Below are 14,636 nucleotides of genomic sequence, written 5' to 3'. Positions count from 1 at the left end.
AAGATCCAGTGTTTCTGAAGGGCTGCTCCAGTGAAGAGCCATGTTTTCTTTCCTTTCAGCCTCCACAAATCCAAACAGAAATTTTTGTGAAAGGTAGTCTTTCAAATTAATATTTGTTGAAAGAAATACCAGTCACACTTAACACAATGTATATGTAACATACACATAGCTCATCAGTCCACACCGATGCATATTAAAATAACTCCCTTAAATGTACTGAAATTATCACTCCAGATCCTATTCCCAATGCATGGTAATCTATCAGTCAACAAGTATTTATTAAATGACTCTGTTTCCCTTTTCCTTTGTAAATCCCCAAAGGACAATGTTCTGTCAGAGGAATGAGTCAGAACAACAAAGCAGCTAAGAGTGTGGCTCACCCACACAGCACCTGCATGTCCTAGGGCTTGTTCTTCACCCATCCGGAACTCAGTCTTCATACTTTTGATAATAGTTTTAATAGCTTCCTTAAAAGATCATTGTGAGAATTGGACTAACTGATGCGTGAAATAATAACATGGACAAACTAGGCAGAGTTTATGGCTCTCTATTAATAGGTTGCTTACCCCAAATATTATTTAACAAGAAACCATATAAACACATAATTTTCAGTTACTTAGAGACCAGTAGGAGAAGTCCTGAAGACTGCCTATGGTCAGATACATGAGATTTCTTTCTTTCTCATTTTTTTTTTAGATTTATTTACTTATGTGTACAGAGTTAGGGTATAGGCTATAATGCAGGGGTGGTGAGAGGATTCACCAGAGACAGAACTGGGAGCAGAACAGAGAGACTGACTAAGTATACTGCTGAGGGGAGTAGTGGGCAAGACAGGAGAGGTCTGTTGTGCCATGTGGGGTACTCCCTGTGGGAGGTAGAATTCGTGTTGAGGAGGCTGCGGCCAGCTTTGCAGTGCTGTGCCCCCAACCCGTTGTGCCACCAGGGAGAGTCAAGATTCATGAGATTTCTAAGTCCAGTGTGCTCTGACAGTTATGTAGTCTACAGTTAATTACATATTAGTTAATAATTTTTTTTAAAGATTTTATTTATTTATTTATACAAACCTGGGGTACGGGCAGAGGTACAGGGGCGGTGAGAGGATTCACCAGAAGAATGGGGAGCAGAACAGGCAGACCGATGAATTACACTGCTGAGGGGAGCAGCAGGCGGGTCAGGAGAGGTCTTCCAGACCATGTGGGTCACCTCCAGGGCAGGTGGGGATTGAACTCATGTGGAAGTGGTTTTAGCTTAAACCAGCTTTAACGGGCTGTAGCACCAGGGAGGGCCCTTAGTTAACAAATTTAACAGGCCTTCCTTGGTGGCACAGAAGGTTAAAGCCAACACTGCGAAGGTGGCCAGGGTCACCTTGGTATGAGTTTGATCCCCACCCTGGACATGCTCCACATGGCACAGCAAACCTCTCCTGTCATGCCCGCAGTTCCCCTCAGTGTACTTAGTCAGTCTGTCTGTTCTGCTCCAGGCTCTGTCCTCTCATGACCCCTGCACCTCTGGCCTGTACCCCAGTTCTGTACGTATAAATAAATAAATCTTAAAAAAAATAAATTTAACAAAAGCAGTCACAATCCAATACAATATACATTATTAAGGAAAAAACTGCTCTTTTTCCCTACAATATTCTATACTTAAATAAAACCCTACTGTTTGAAATAAAATATCTTTATTTGTTTAATTACTCTTGATTCTTTGATCCCAATTAAATCCAAAACAACAAACTCCATGACTCATTTACCTTCTACTTCTATCTCCAGAGGACTGGCATATGCAATAAGTTATATTATGGTGTTTGCTATTAGATAGATTTAGGTAAGCATAGGCTTATAACTCATTGACAAATGATTCTAGAAAGCTAGATTCTGGAAATAAATTCATTCCTTTCATAAATATTTACTGAATGCCTACTATACATCAGACACTGTTATGGATCCTGGAAACCTAATAGTAAACAAAACAGCAACATCTTTGCCATCTTGAAGTTTACATATCAGATGGGAAAGAGATTTAGTCAATAAATCCATAGAAATGGAGCTCTAGTTCAGCTTCCTGTGAGGTATCAAACCCTAGTGGCAAATACTCCTCATTCTCCATTGAATACTAGGGAGACTGACAGCTCTTTCCATTCATAGTTTCTTATCTCTTGCCTCATGGAGGACATAAAAAAGAATGTTGGAGAAGCCAAGAGAGTTGGATACGTAAAAAGAATCCCAAGGCTAGCAAGGGGATGATGAGATCATGCTGTGAACCTGGGGGGTTGGACATCATGCTACACACACATATGACAGGTTCCCGGTGTGTATTCCCTGTGCTGTGTATATGTGAGGACTCAGTTATGTGTCAGAGACAGGGGGAGAGACAGACAGACAGAGGGTAAAGAGAAAAAGAAAGAAATCACGTTGGAGCCAGTTCACTTATTTCACTCAAATGCTGTCAACATGGGAAAAAGAAAGGGGCCCATACTAGACCAAGGAGCTGAAAGAGAATCCTTCCTTTCTGGGACCTACTGAAGAGCACACATCCAGGGAGGGTCATCCTAGCTCAGGGCAGTGGATGCTGAAGGGGGAGGGGAAGAGGTATAAGTAGCTGCCCCAGGGAGAAGTCCCCTGGGCACACATTAGCATAAGGGAGAAGTTTTAAACTTGTTTTATAGTTTTAATTTTGACCCTGATAAGGAGACATGGAATACCCATCTGAGACTGATTGGAGCACTTAAGTAACCAGGGGACATTTTTATCATCTAAGAGTTAGCAGATGAGCCTGTGGATTACTTAAAATTTCCTCAGCCTTAGAGGTCAGGATTCTTCCCACAGAAACAGGATGTGGGCATGGCCAAGATCTTCAAGTTCAGCTCTTGATGTAGATTGGTTACATACATAATTTCAGATAGTAGGACCAACTTCAAACATATGAAACTGGCTCACAGCATGAAAAATAAGGTGATCACTTCTAAATAAGTGATACTTAAATCTGAATGAGAGGTGACCATTTAAAGTCTGGGAAGAAACTAATAATTCTGTTTAACAATACATTTTCTTATCATTTGTGAGAAATGTATGTGAACACAAATTAGAAAAGTTGAATGCAACTGAACATAAGTCCCCCTGAAAAGCTCCCCAACAACCAACAAGTTCTGTCACAGTTTGCATCTGTTCCATGTCAGTTTCAATGTCCCTGGACCATGTACCATAGAAATGCCCAGTGTGGAACATCTCAAATCACAGACTTTGGAAATTCCTAGAGTAGGTGTCTCACACATTCAAAAAATAAAAATATCCTTTCCTAGAGTTCCTTCATTTCCATAAACAACAAATAAATAAATGAGGCTGTGTTGAATATCACTCTTGTTTCTTGGCACTGAAATACAGGAAAGAGGAAAATAAATAAGCACAAGGCTGCTTCAAGATAGTAACTGGAGAATGGCCTGTGGATTTCCTATCCAGCTCAGGGCTTTCTCTCCTACTGGGGATCACCAACAGACGGGTGCTTTTATTGTGCTATCTTAGTGCAGGGCCTGACAAAATTGTGTTATTTCAGAATATTTATCTACACAAAGGGGAACAGCTTTTTGCTTTTGATTTGATGTATCCCTTATGTGTCTTCAGACAGTGTCAGTCCCTGGTGCTCATGGATAAAGGAGTGGGATCTAGGAAACACACTTTTGCCAACCTCACAGCCCTTACAGAGACTGGGACACGGCTGGTTAGTTTGGAAAGAAGACACAGGCAGATGCTGTCATATAAATATGAAGAGGGATATCCCAGGTGTCTGATTTCCAGATAAAACAATAAGGGGGCACCTTAATATGAAAGCAATAGATAATTGAATGTACACAAGTATTCATTTTTAAAGCACTTTATTCTAAATGTGTATAAAACCTTCTCTTTGTAACATGAGCCCAAGGCCTGAAATAGGAGCTCCCTGTAGGTCATAATCTTAGTTCTTTGGCCAGACATGATTATGTTTAAATGTCTTTGTTTGTGTTGAACTCTAGGAATGAGGGTTGGGTGGGTGGGGTCCTACAGACAACACATTTTTGGGTTGATTAGGATCCATATAAATTCACATTTCTCTAGTCTTTCTTAAATTTATGTGCTAAGGATTTAAGTGACTTAGATGAGCTATTGTTTAGATTCTTCCTGAGGCAGGAAAATTAACATCTGCAGTCATAACTATTATGATGAGTGAAGGTGATATGCACTATAAATTTAATAGATAATTGGATGAATGAGACAAAAAGAGTCTTTACTTCTTTTCCTGAAGAGTCCATCATTGAGAAGGACTCACCACCAGGAGTTAGCAGTGTCCACTGAGGACCTTTCTATGCTACGCTGAAGGGTGGGTGAACACCAATTCTTTGCTCTTTCATGTAACACATGGTTAACAAAGCACATGGAGGACTTTGGCATATCCCATATTTCCCATGATAGTATTGTTTCTGAAAAACAACTTATTACATGTTCTAACTGTGATTTACTTTTTATACTGGTAGAAATCCACAAAACTTCAAATATATATATATGTGTGTGTGTGTGCATATATATACATAAATATATTTATATTTATAAACCAGATCATGATTTCTCTCTCACTCTCTTTTTTAATGTATTTTAACATCATTCTTCATTTCTGTACAAAGTGTGTTTTTCATTTTGGTTGTAACCCCCATGGAATTCCCACCACCAATTCACCCATGTGTCATCATCATAGTCCCTTGTGCCTTCCCATCCCTGTTTTGATCCTATTCCTCTCTCCCCCACTTTAGAATGTCTCTGGTTTATAGTTGTTTGTGATTTTAGCTTTTACTTTATTACAATTACTTTTTTTATTTTCCCTTGACCCTTTACACTCCACTTATGAGTGAAACCATCTGCTATTTTTCTTTTTCTTTCTGGCTTACTTCACTATGCATGATCCTTTCCAGTTCCATCCATGTTGTTGCAAGTGGCATGAGTTAAGCTTTTTTTTTGATAGCTGAGTAATATTCAATTATGTATATGTACCACATCTTCTTGATCCAGTCATTTATTTTTGGACATTTGGGTTGATTCCATATTTTAGTTATTGAAAATAGTGCTGCAATAAATATAGGTGTCTATTTTGTATCCTTTGGATAGATCCCTTGGAGTGGAAATACTGGATCATATGGAAGCTCCGTTTTTAGCAGTTAAAAAAACTCCAAAAATTTAGGTTTGAAAAACTTCCACACAGTTTTCCATAGTGGTTGTACCGGTCTGCATTCCCACCAGCAATGTAGGAGAGTCCCTTTCTCTCCACAAACTCACCAACATTTGTTGATTTGTTGTTACTAGCTTTTTTTTTTCATTTTTTAATATATGCCATTCTCACTGGTGTGAGATGGTATCTCAGACTATACCTTCTAATTAGAGTCTCAGAAAACTTGGTAAATCTTGATTCCTATACCTTCAGCCTATTGTAAAACAATGGGAAAGATCTATATTTTGCATTAACATGCTGGAGAAACTATCCTTCAGATCTAAATTTCTCCCTTTCCATACTGGATTAGGGCACAAGTGTGACAGACCTCAACTGGCTTACAAACAAGCTATGCTTGGGATCCAGCATCTTAACAAGTTCTCCTGCTGCATGGCTTAGAAACAATGCACCATTTCTTTTTCACTTGTCACAACATTCTCCCCCAATTTAAATCTATCAATGATATATAAATGCATGAGCCAACTTTGTCACTCCTTCTGCTTTCTTTTATCAATGTCACATTCACTTTCTCTAGCATTAACAAATTAAATCATTCCAGAAATACTACAAACCTGCCGATAAAACCCTAACAAGTAACTAGTATGGGGAGATGAGCTGTGTAAGTGAAGAGGCCTTCTAGTATCAACATTCAATATTGTTAATAGGAGACTTATCAATGTCTTGGAGACTGCAACTTTAAACGAGATGACAAATAAGAAAACCAGGTTCTCAACTAACATTTTTTTTTCACTCAAGGTCAGACAAAATTCTTTCTTTTCATTGAAATTATAAGAATCAATTTTGACCAAAAAAGCATTATTTGAGGATATGCTATATCCCCAACAAGGTTCACACCATCATGCTTGCAATGGTTCAAGTGTTTGACACAGCTCCCCATTGGAGCAGAATGCTGCATAGATAACACCTCTTACATCACGTAAATAAAACAGAAAAAATTCATGCATGCTTTTGTAAACGAATATCTCTTACCTTGCATCGTCACTTTTGTTGGTTCTGAGAACAGAGGAATGAGCAAGAGGTAGATGAGGTAGACAAAGGAGAGTCCATTATATCTGAATGCACATGCTGTGTTGGGAAGAAAGAGAAAAGAATGCATTAAATAACAGCAGACTGACAGGACCATAGTGTACTCAGCTATGACTCAGTTGGACACATTACTGCCTAGACAGACATTCCAGTTACAGGTGAAGACTGTGTTCTTCATTATGTTAAATGTGCTTACAAATGAAGAATTAAAATACGTAACCCTTGCTCTTGATTTTTAACCAAGAAAGCAATACCAAATGAAGGCAAGTTACTCTTTAAATCCTAAATTAACCTGGACAGATTAAAATCATGATGGAAATACAAAGAGTGGCATACTCATTTAGGATTTGAAATGGTCAAGTGAGGTTTTCAATGGACTGATGAAATTGAAATTAAAATATTTGTAGAAAAGTATTTGTTAGATTCTCTATGGCTGTAGTTTACACAGATTATCTCATGCAATGTTTATTTTATAAAGATACTCAAACTCAAAAAAACTCAACTATACACTTGAATCCCCCTGGCCAGGATTTGATGGAGTTAGACTTGAATTCAAGTCTGCCTGTCTCACAAGTCTCTGTACTTTTGTCTGTAGCACTCATATTACAGGTAGCGCAAAATTCCAGAGAGGTGCCCCAGTGGTTTCCTTAACTTTCCCCATTTTCTCATCTGGGAAATGAGGATTAATGTGTCTTTAACTGATGGGCTTACTATGAGGAATAAATGTAGCAATTCATTTAGAACATTTGTGTTCTTCTACATAAGCAGCTGTAAGACACATGAGTAATTATTGCATTTACCCTCATTATTAAGGAGAAGAAAGTGTACAGCATTCCATATAGAAATAAAATGGGCACATTATATCAATTAGCAGTAAGTATGAGTTGTGGGTTGAGGAGACTAATTTAACAACATCATAGTACAGAAAAATTTTGGAATGAGGTTGGGGAGAAGGAGCAGGCATGAGGATGTGGAGTTAACTTGTTAGGAAATGAGTAAACCAACAAAAGAAACTGACCACTTACTGGTAAATTTGATTGTGAGAAAATATTTTGGAAAGATTAATTTGACAACTCTACATGAGCCAGACTGGTGGGAGTGAGTCTTAGGTGCTGTGGAGATAGGGGTATAAAAATAAAGACTCAGATGGTTTGGTAACCACAGTTACTTACTTTGTAAAGTAAATGCAGACAAGTGTAAAAAAAGAGATTACACAAAAGTGATTCCAAGTCCTAAAACCCGGGGAATGATAAGCATTACTGTCTTAGAGGAAAAGAAAATATCTAAGAAGGAAATGGTAAGTCTACTTTTATCCACATTCATGGAGTCAGATCATGGAATTTAGATTTATTGGAAATGTTCAGTAAACTGTGTGGACCACATTGTGGCTTCATGACTCTAGAGGGGAGTGATCCCTGAGCAGAGGTGCTCGCAGAAATGGAAGAAAGAGCCAACTCTCCAAAGGCAAGACCAAAGAAAAGTGCCATCGATGGAGGCACCTGCCTTGGTACTGGGATGAAAGAAAACTGGCAAAAATTAAGAAATGGAGCAGAAAATTTAGGGAGATATGACAAAACCCAAGGAATTCAGTTTCACAATAGGAAAGTGCTCCAAGAAAGAAGTTCACTACAACGGAGGAAGGGATTTTTTTACTTGATCATCAGTAAGGAAGTCCTCGATGGCCTCTGAAGACAGGTTTCAGCCCAAGAGAAGGACGAGAGTGGACACATGGGGATGCATAAGGAGCACAGTCACAACCAGGAAACAGGAAACAGAAAGGTAAGTCATGAGTCAAGAGACCACAAGGAGGATGAAGGGGTAGACCTGGTGTGGTGAGAGCTGGGTGGTCTTATTCAGGAAATGAGAGGGGTCTGGGACCACCAGGCAACCCAGCATAGGATGTTCACTGGGTTTAAGAGTTTAAGAGGCTGGATAGAGAAGCACTTGTCCAGAGGCAGAAATTAGACAAATAAGAGCATACAGTCAAAGGGCCCCTATTTCTGGTGACTGATTCTGGAAGCTTACAATGATAGAGACAAATGAAGCGCAGTATGGGATGTGTTATAGGTGAGGATAGAATGGATGAAAGTGCTTTTTCATCCCAAAGGGAGTCAAGTTTTGATACTAGCATTTATATTCGCAACCTCGTGGAAGGGTATAGAACAAGAAGAAATTTCTACACTATATATCAGACTGTCAGGAAAATACAGAGGAATATGTCTTATTTCTTATCCAGTATTGATGTTGCAAATATTCAAATATCCACTAAATTTGGTTATTAATTCAGTCAACAATTATTTCTTATGCCACACACATAGCATGTGACAGGCTCTGTTCTAAGTGCTGGGGCACATCAAAGAAAACAAGTCCTTTAATGCCTCAGGGAGCTAACATTTTGGTGGGAAGACTTATAAGGAGTGAAGATCATAATAAAACAGTGATCAAGTCAAGGTATTATGCTATTCTAGAAGGTAAATGTCACCAACAACAAGAAGTCAGTAGGAAACCTCCCTGGTGGTGCAGGGGTTAGTCAGTTATATCAAGCTATCACCAGCCACTGTGGCATGAGTTTGATCCCCAGGCAGGGGGAGACCCACATGGCATAGCAGAACTGTCTCATAGCAGAACCGACACACCCCTCAACAGTGTATTTCAATAGATCTGCCTCTTCTCCCCCTATTCTGTCTCACCCCCCATTCCTCTGGCTTGTACCCTAGTTCTTGTCTGCATAAATAAATTATAATAATAAATCTTAAAAAAAAAAAGAGATGTTAGCAGGAAAAGAGAGAGAGGGACCTCTAGGTAGAGTAGCCTGGCTCAGCCTTTACTAGGTGCACTGAAGGTAGGTCTCCGTGAGAAGGCAAGATCCAAGCCAGGAGGTAAGGTGGGTGAGGGAACTGACCCAGCCAATCTCTGGGTGAATGGCCCAAGTAGAACATGTGGCTCCAACCCCACACCCTGGAGTAGAACCATGAAATCTTTGGGACTTGCACAGAACAGTTTGTGGGGGCCCCATGTGCCACGAGGCCTCTGGGGGTGCTGGGTCTCATGGACCCTGCAAGGGTCATTCTAAGTAGTCACTTCACTGATGGTTCTTATGCTCAGTTCAAGAGCACAGAGCAATGCCTGTGTCTGACTTTATTAGCCAGAAATATGCATCCTATACTCCACACTGCTGTCTAGCTAAGCAGCTGCCGCTTTCCCCTGCCCAGGTGCTTCCTGCCTCCTTGCCTCAGCAGGCACCAGTCCCTCCAGTAAGAAGCCCCAAGGTTCCCCCAGCAACATTTTTTTTTAATTAAAATTTATCTACACATAGAAGAGCTGGGGTGTAGGCCAGAGGTGTGGGGGGCAGTGAAAGGATTCACCAGAGTCAGAGTAGGGATCATAACAGGCAGATGTAATGAAATACACTGCTGAGGGGAACAGCAGGTGGGTGGCCAGGGGGGTCAGAGGTCAGCCACACCATGTGGGTCACCCCCTTGATTGGGGATTGAACTCAGGCTGTAGAGCTGACAGCTCTAAGATTTAACCTTAGGCCTCCAGGGAAGCCCACATAGCACATCTTTACACAGCTCACCATTCCCTCTTTAGGAAGGTTATTCATGACCCCAACCTTTCCGCAAAAGGCAGAGGGCTTCATGCCTTGGTGCCTCTTCTGTGCCCTTCCCCAGTCGGCCGCATGTTTGCATGTCTGTGGCCATCTCTGTCTTCTCTAGCACTATGTGATATTTCAGCTCATGGCAAGTTTGCAGAACAAGAAGGAGTAAGGAATGAATTAATGAGTGAATGAATGAATGATTGACAAGGAGCGAAAAAGACTTAAGATGTCTGAGAAGGAAACACTGGAAATTGGGGAGTGTAGCATTTCTGTTGGCATGATGTCACCACAATTGCCACTGCCCAAAATAAACATACAGTCAAGTAGAGCTAGTGACTCACTTCCAACAAAGAGAAGACAATAAATGCTTCAGGGAACCACTTGGGGGCTTCTCTTCTGGTCACCACTCAGTCTCTCCTCTGGGCTCCCCTGAGGAAGCCAGCTGGGAGCTGTCTCCTTGAGGCCCAAATGCAAGGAAATGAGGTCTCTAACCAGTAGCGAGACCTTGCCAGTCAATGGCCACAGGAGTGTGTGTGGAGGAGAGCTCTGAGACCGCCCATCACAGACACCTTGACTGCAGCCTTGTGGAGAGGCTGACCCTCAGCCGTTAACTCCCAGAACCTCTGAAATAGTATTCAGTGCTCTAGACTGCCAGTAGGTTGGAAAGTTTGTAAGCAGTATGAGTTAATATATACAATGCCCAAACATAAAAAAGCAGACAAGGGACCTCTAATAAACCAACTCCATTTCTTTTCTTCTGAAATTTTCCCTTTTGACTGGCAATTGCAGCCCAATTTATACACTTTCTGCTTTAGTATATATATATGTGACATTGGTACAGAAGAGGAGCTGAATCCATGACCTTCTTTAGCCTCTGGATTATTCTGGGGCAAAGACAGTTTGGTAGATTTATAGGAGTGGAATTGATGGGTCATATGGCAACTCCATTTTGAGCAGTTTTATGAACCTCCATGCGACTGTCTATAGTGGTTGGACCAGTTTGCATTCCCACCAGCAGTATAGGAGAGTATCCTTTTCACTCATCCTCACCAACATTTGCTGTTGCTAATTTTTTTAATTTGTGCCATTCTTACTGGTATAAGGTGGTATCTCATTGTGGTTTTGATTTGTATTTCCCTGAATACAACTGAATCGGTGGTGGGGTGGAGGAAATTTCACGGGAAACTACATTGTACAAAAATGAAGGATGGATGATATAATGAATATATTAATTTTTTAAAAGGCAGTTTGGATCCAGAAAACTCAGGAAAGCTCTTCTTTATTTCTCCTTTAACAGCCTAAAACAAGTTAGCTAAGGGATCTGAGCCAGGAAAAGAGCTCTTATCAAAAGTAAAGTTTTACAACAGGAAGACTTATCTGCACCATCTGGCAAACATTTTGCTAACCAGCACCTGTTCTTCCATCTTCCTGTGAACTGCTTTCCTTCCCTTAGAAGACCCACGCCCTTGCCTCTTTCCTTTAGTGTATGACGCCAATGAGCCCCGATTACTTGACTGTCTTTAGGACTCAAAAAAAAGTGATTTTTTTCCCAATTCCTTTGTCCTTTATTATAATCTTAGCCAAGAACCTAGAAGGATAGATGTAAAAATTTATTTCTTTTCCTAACTACCAGAAGTTACTCAGGCTTATGGGGACTTTAATTTTTTTTTTTTTTTTTTACTATTTGCTTATTTATACATACAAGAACTGGGGTACAGGCCAAAGGTGTGGGGGGTGAAAGAATTCACCAGAGACAGAGTGGGGAACAAAACATGCAGATTGAGTAAAATACACTGCTGAGGAGAACATCCAGGGAGACAGGAGAGGTCTGCACCATGTGGGTCAGGTCCCTGGCCAGGGATTGAACTCATGCTGCAGTGGCAGACAGCTTTATAGTGCTGTGATTTAATCCCTTGAGTCACCAGAAAGGCCTTATGGAGACTTTAAATGCTATATCTAAGTGATTTACCCCATCTAGGGCAAATATGCCTTTGAACTTGTCAATGAGGGATACTGCAGTGAGAAAAGCCTTAGAAGACAAAAAGCAACTGTTACTGTAATAGACCATGATGCTGCCTTTATTCAGGACACTTAGGCATATTTACAGTTTTCTTAGTTTCCATATCATATTCTAGCTGGACAACATCCTCCCGGTGCTTGACACCTCACAGGGGCCATCAAGTCACCTGGACCTCTGTCCGCTACCTTAAACATTTTATTGTTGCAGGTCAATATGCTCAAAGGAAAAAAGATTCTTTACTTTAGCTAAAAATACACTATATAGTTTACACTATTCTTGTCTGGTTTAACGATCTACACTATATGGAAGAGTCCCTAACAAGATGACAACAATTAACAGTAATTTCCCAAACAAGAAATCATCCTCAGCTTAGAGAACTCAAGAATTACAAATTGTGAGATGACAAGTTATCAAGTGAAGTACTTTATAAACATTAATGCAGCTATTTGAATTGTAAACAATTGGATTCAGCTTGTTAACAAATTTCATCTTCTAAAGATAAAAGTTGGCACAGTTTTGGAAAAACATGCCAAGTAGAAAAGATGATAGATTTGACTTTGACAACCTATAATTTACCAATAGTGAATGGGCAAAAAATATCTTGCAAGTATGACAATTACTAAGATGGCCATGTAGTATTTATAAAAACACTTGCATGGCAATAATGTGTAACAATTTTCCATTTCCACCATATGATCACAGAAAAGTTCAGGCACACTTTAATTGACCCTTCCCTAATAGTTGCCGGCAATAATTTTAGATTATGTTATTAAAGTTAAGTGCTCTCAGAGCTCAATTTTTAGCAACATGTGCCCTCTTATTTCCTTCAGACCCTTTAGCAAGGCTGAAGAGCATCTCGCTATTAATGGCCTGGGAGACAGCAGCTTAAATGTTTAGAATCTCCATTTCAACTAAGTACATCCTAAATGCGCTTTATTGCCTCAAGAAGCTTTGTTTATTTTAACAGTTGCCAAAGCAGTAGATACACATTATTCATCATAAGCAACTTCTAAATACCAAATGACAAAATAGTTCTGTCCTTTCTTGTGATTCTATAATTTTTGTTTGTTTATATTAGTAGTATTTTTCCTTTTGTACTCTGAAGCCATCGATTACTTTTAAAAGGATAACCTCTCACAATTTCGGTGACTTTATTTAAAAAAAAAAAAAAAAAAAAAAAAAAAAGAAACAGCTGCAAAGTATTGTTAGTGGAGCCGGAAAAAAATTAAACAATTGTAGATTTTTCCTAAGGAAGTAAAATTATCAAAGAGATGACAGACAGGAAGAGACTTTTATGTTATCTGCTTCATTGTCTAGTTGTTTTGAAGGCTTTCCTCCTTTACAGACCCCTGTGTTTTCCTTGGGCTAAAATTGTGTCGTAATGATGTCTCAGAATAGCCAATAGCCAACACATAAGCCCTCTCTTTCCTTTTCCTGTGTCTCTGACCACCACATCCATGAGATCATGTCCTTCATGCTGTCTTCACAAAATTACAAAAATTAATTCTTTAAGGAACATGAGACCACAGAGTCTCTCCACTACTCTTCATATGTCAAGGCATGCTTACCTGCTCGCTCATATCATATAGCACCTGCAGTATATTCTTCATGCATGTTTTAAGAACAGCTGAAACTGCGCCACAAAAGACTAAAATAAATATTTTTCAAGGAAAAACTATTATGCCATCACATTTAAAAAATGGCCTCTATATTAACATTACATTTTTATTCAGGAATGTGGGAAAGCTGACTTTGATCCAGGATGTAGGTCAGCACAAGGTAGAATCTATCAGTCATACATTTCTTATACTTCCAGACAAATATCTTGCCACAAAAAGAAAAAAAAAAGATTTATGCAACATGTGGAGGGATTAAGTAATGCCATGGTGGTCATTAGCTTGAAATACCCGAGTATCTCAAAATTACAAATTGTACATCTTTAACATATTGCTATATCTCAGTTATGTTTCAAGAAAATCCAAGGAAATAGAAGAAATAGAGATATCCTATTGCATATTAATTTCATTAAGATGATGGTTAAAAATAATGTAATTTTAGAGTAAAGCCTCAAGAAAAAGCAGAATAAAATTATATTAGCAGAAAATCATCATGACTGCTCAGTGTACTAAATTTTTTAAAGCCAATCTTAAAGAAAAATCAGGAGAAATTATCTTACATATAAAAGTTTTGAGCCTTTGGTCTCAGTTTTCTACTGAGCAATATGATGTACTTTGTGTAAAATAAGAGTTAACCAGATCATCACTAAAATCTTAGATTGATATTTTTGCTGATTTGAAATTTTCACTGCATTTTTAATTACAACATAAGGTAGCATTCTATTCCTTAATTCAATTACATATATATTTCAATTATATATATATATATATATATATATACATATATATATTCTCTGTATAAATTTTCTCAGATCAAATATTACTAGCAGTAATACTTAAACAGGTTTTCTAAATTCATCTTGATTGATTGTAGAATGTGTCTAAAATAAATGTCAAAGAACATATACAGTGCTTTTTCCCCCTTTAAAAACTTTTAATATTTTATTCACTTTCTTACAAGTTTACCTATAGAAAGCTGTATTTAAAATCCAAATCCTTGTCCTCTCATTTGACTGTTTATGTGCAGTAACTCTTCTCTATCAAATTCTGCATCTCTCTTCCATTTTTTGTTTATATTAGTAAACTATGAGGTTGATTACTAAACTTGATGGCTTATACATTAAAA

At 38.9% G+C, this 14,636-nt stretch overlaps 1 protein-coding gene across 9 annotated transcripts in view; it reads right to left on the bottom strand.

Annotated features, from left to right (window-relative positions):
- The window catches only part of PIEZO2 (piezo-type mechanosensitive ion channel component 2), a 431,477-nt gene that overhangs the window by 347,900 nt on the left and 68,941 nt on the right, over positions 1-14,636 (bottom strand). For all 9 annotated transcript variants that reach the window (XM_012725841.1, XM_012725836.1, XM_012725834.1 and 6 more), the window contains exon 2: positions 6,220-6,315. In XM_012725841.1, the coding sequence (XP_012581295.1) occupies positions 6,220-6,315 (96 nt within the window). The remainder of the gene's footprint in view (positions 1-6,219; positions 6,316-14,636) is intronic.

The sequence above is a fragment of the Condylura cristata genome, unplaced genomic scaffold (genome assembly GCF_000260355.1).
Source record: "Condylura cristata isolate star-nosed mole 26May11 unplaced genomic scaffold, ConCri1.0 scaffold00016, whole genome shotgun sequence".
NCBI classification, from domain to species: Eukaryota; Metazoa; Chordata; class Mammalia; order Eulipotyphla; family Talpidae; genus Condylura; species Condylura cristata.
The sequence above is the reverse complement of the archived record's forward strand: the minus strand, read 5'-3'. Positions and strand labels throughout refer to the sequence as shown.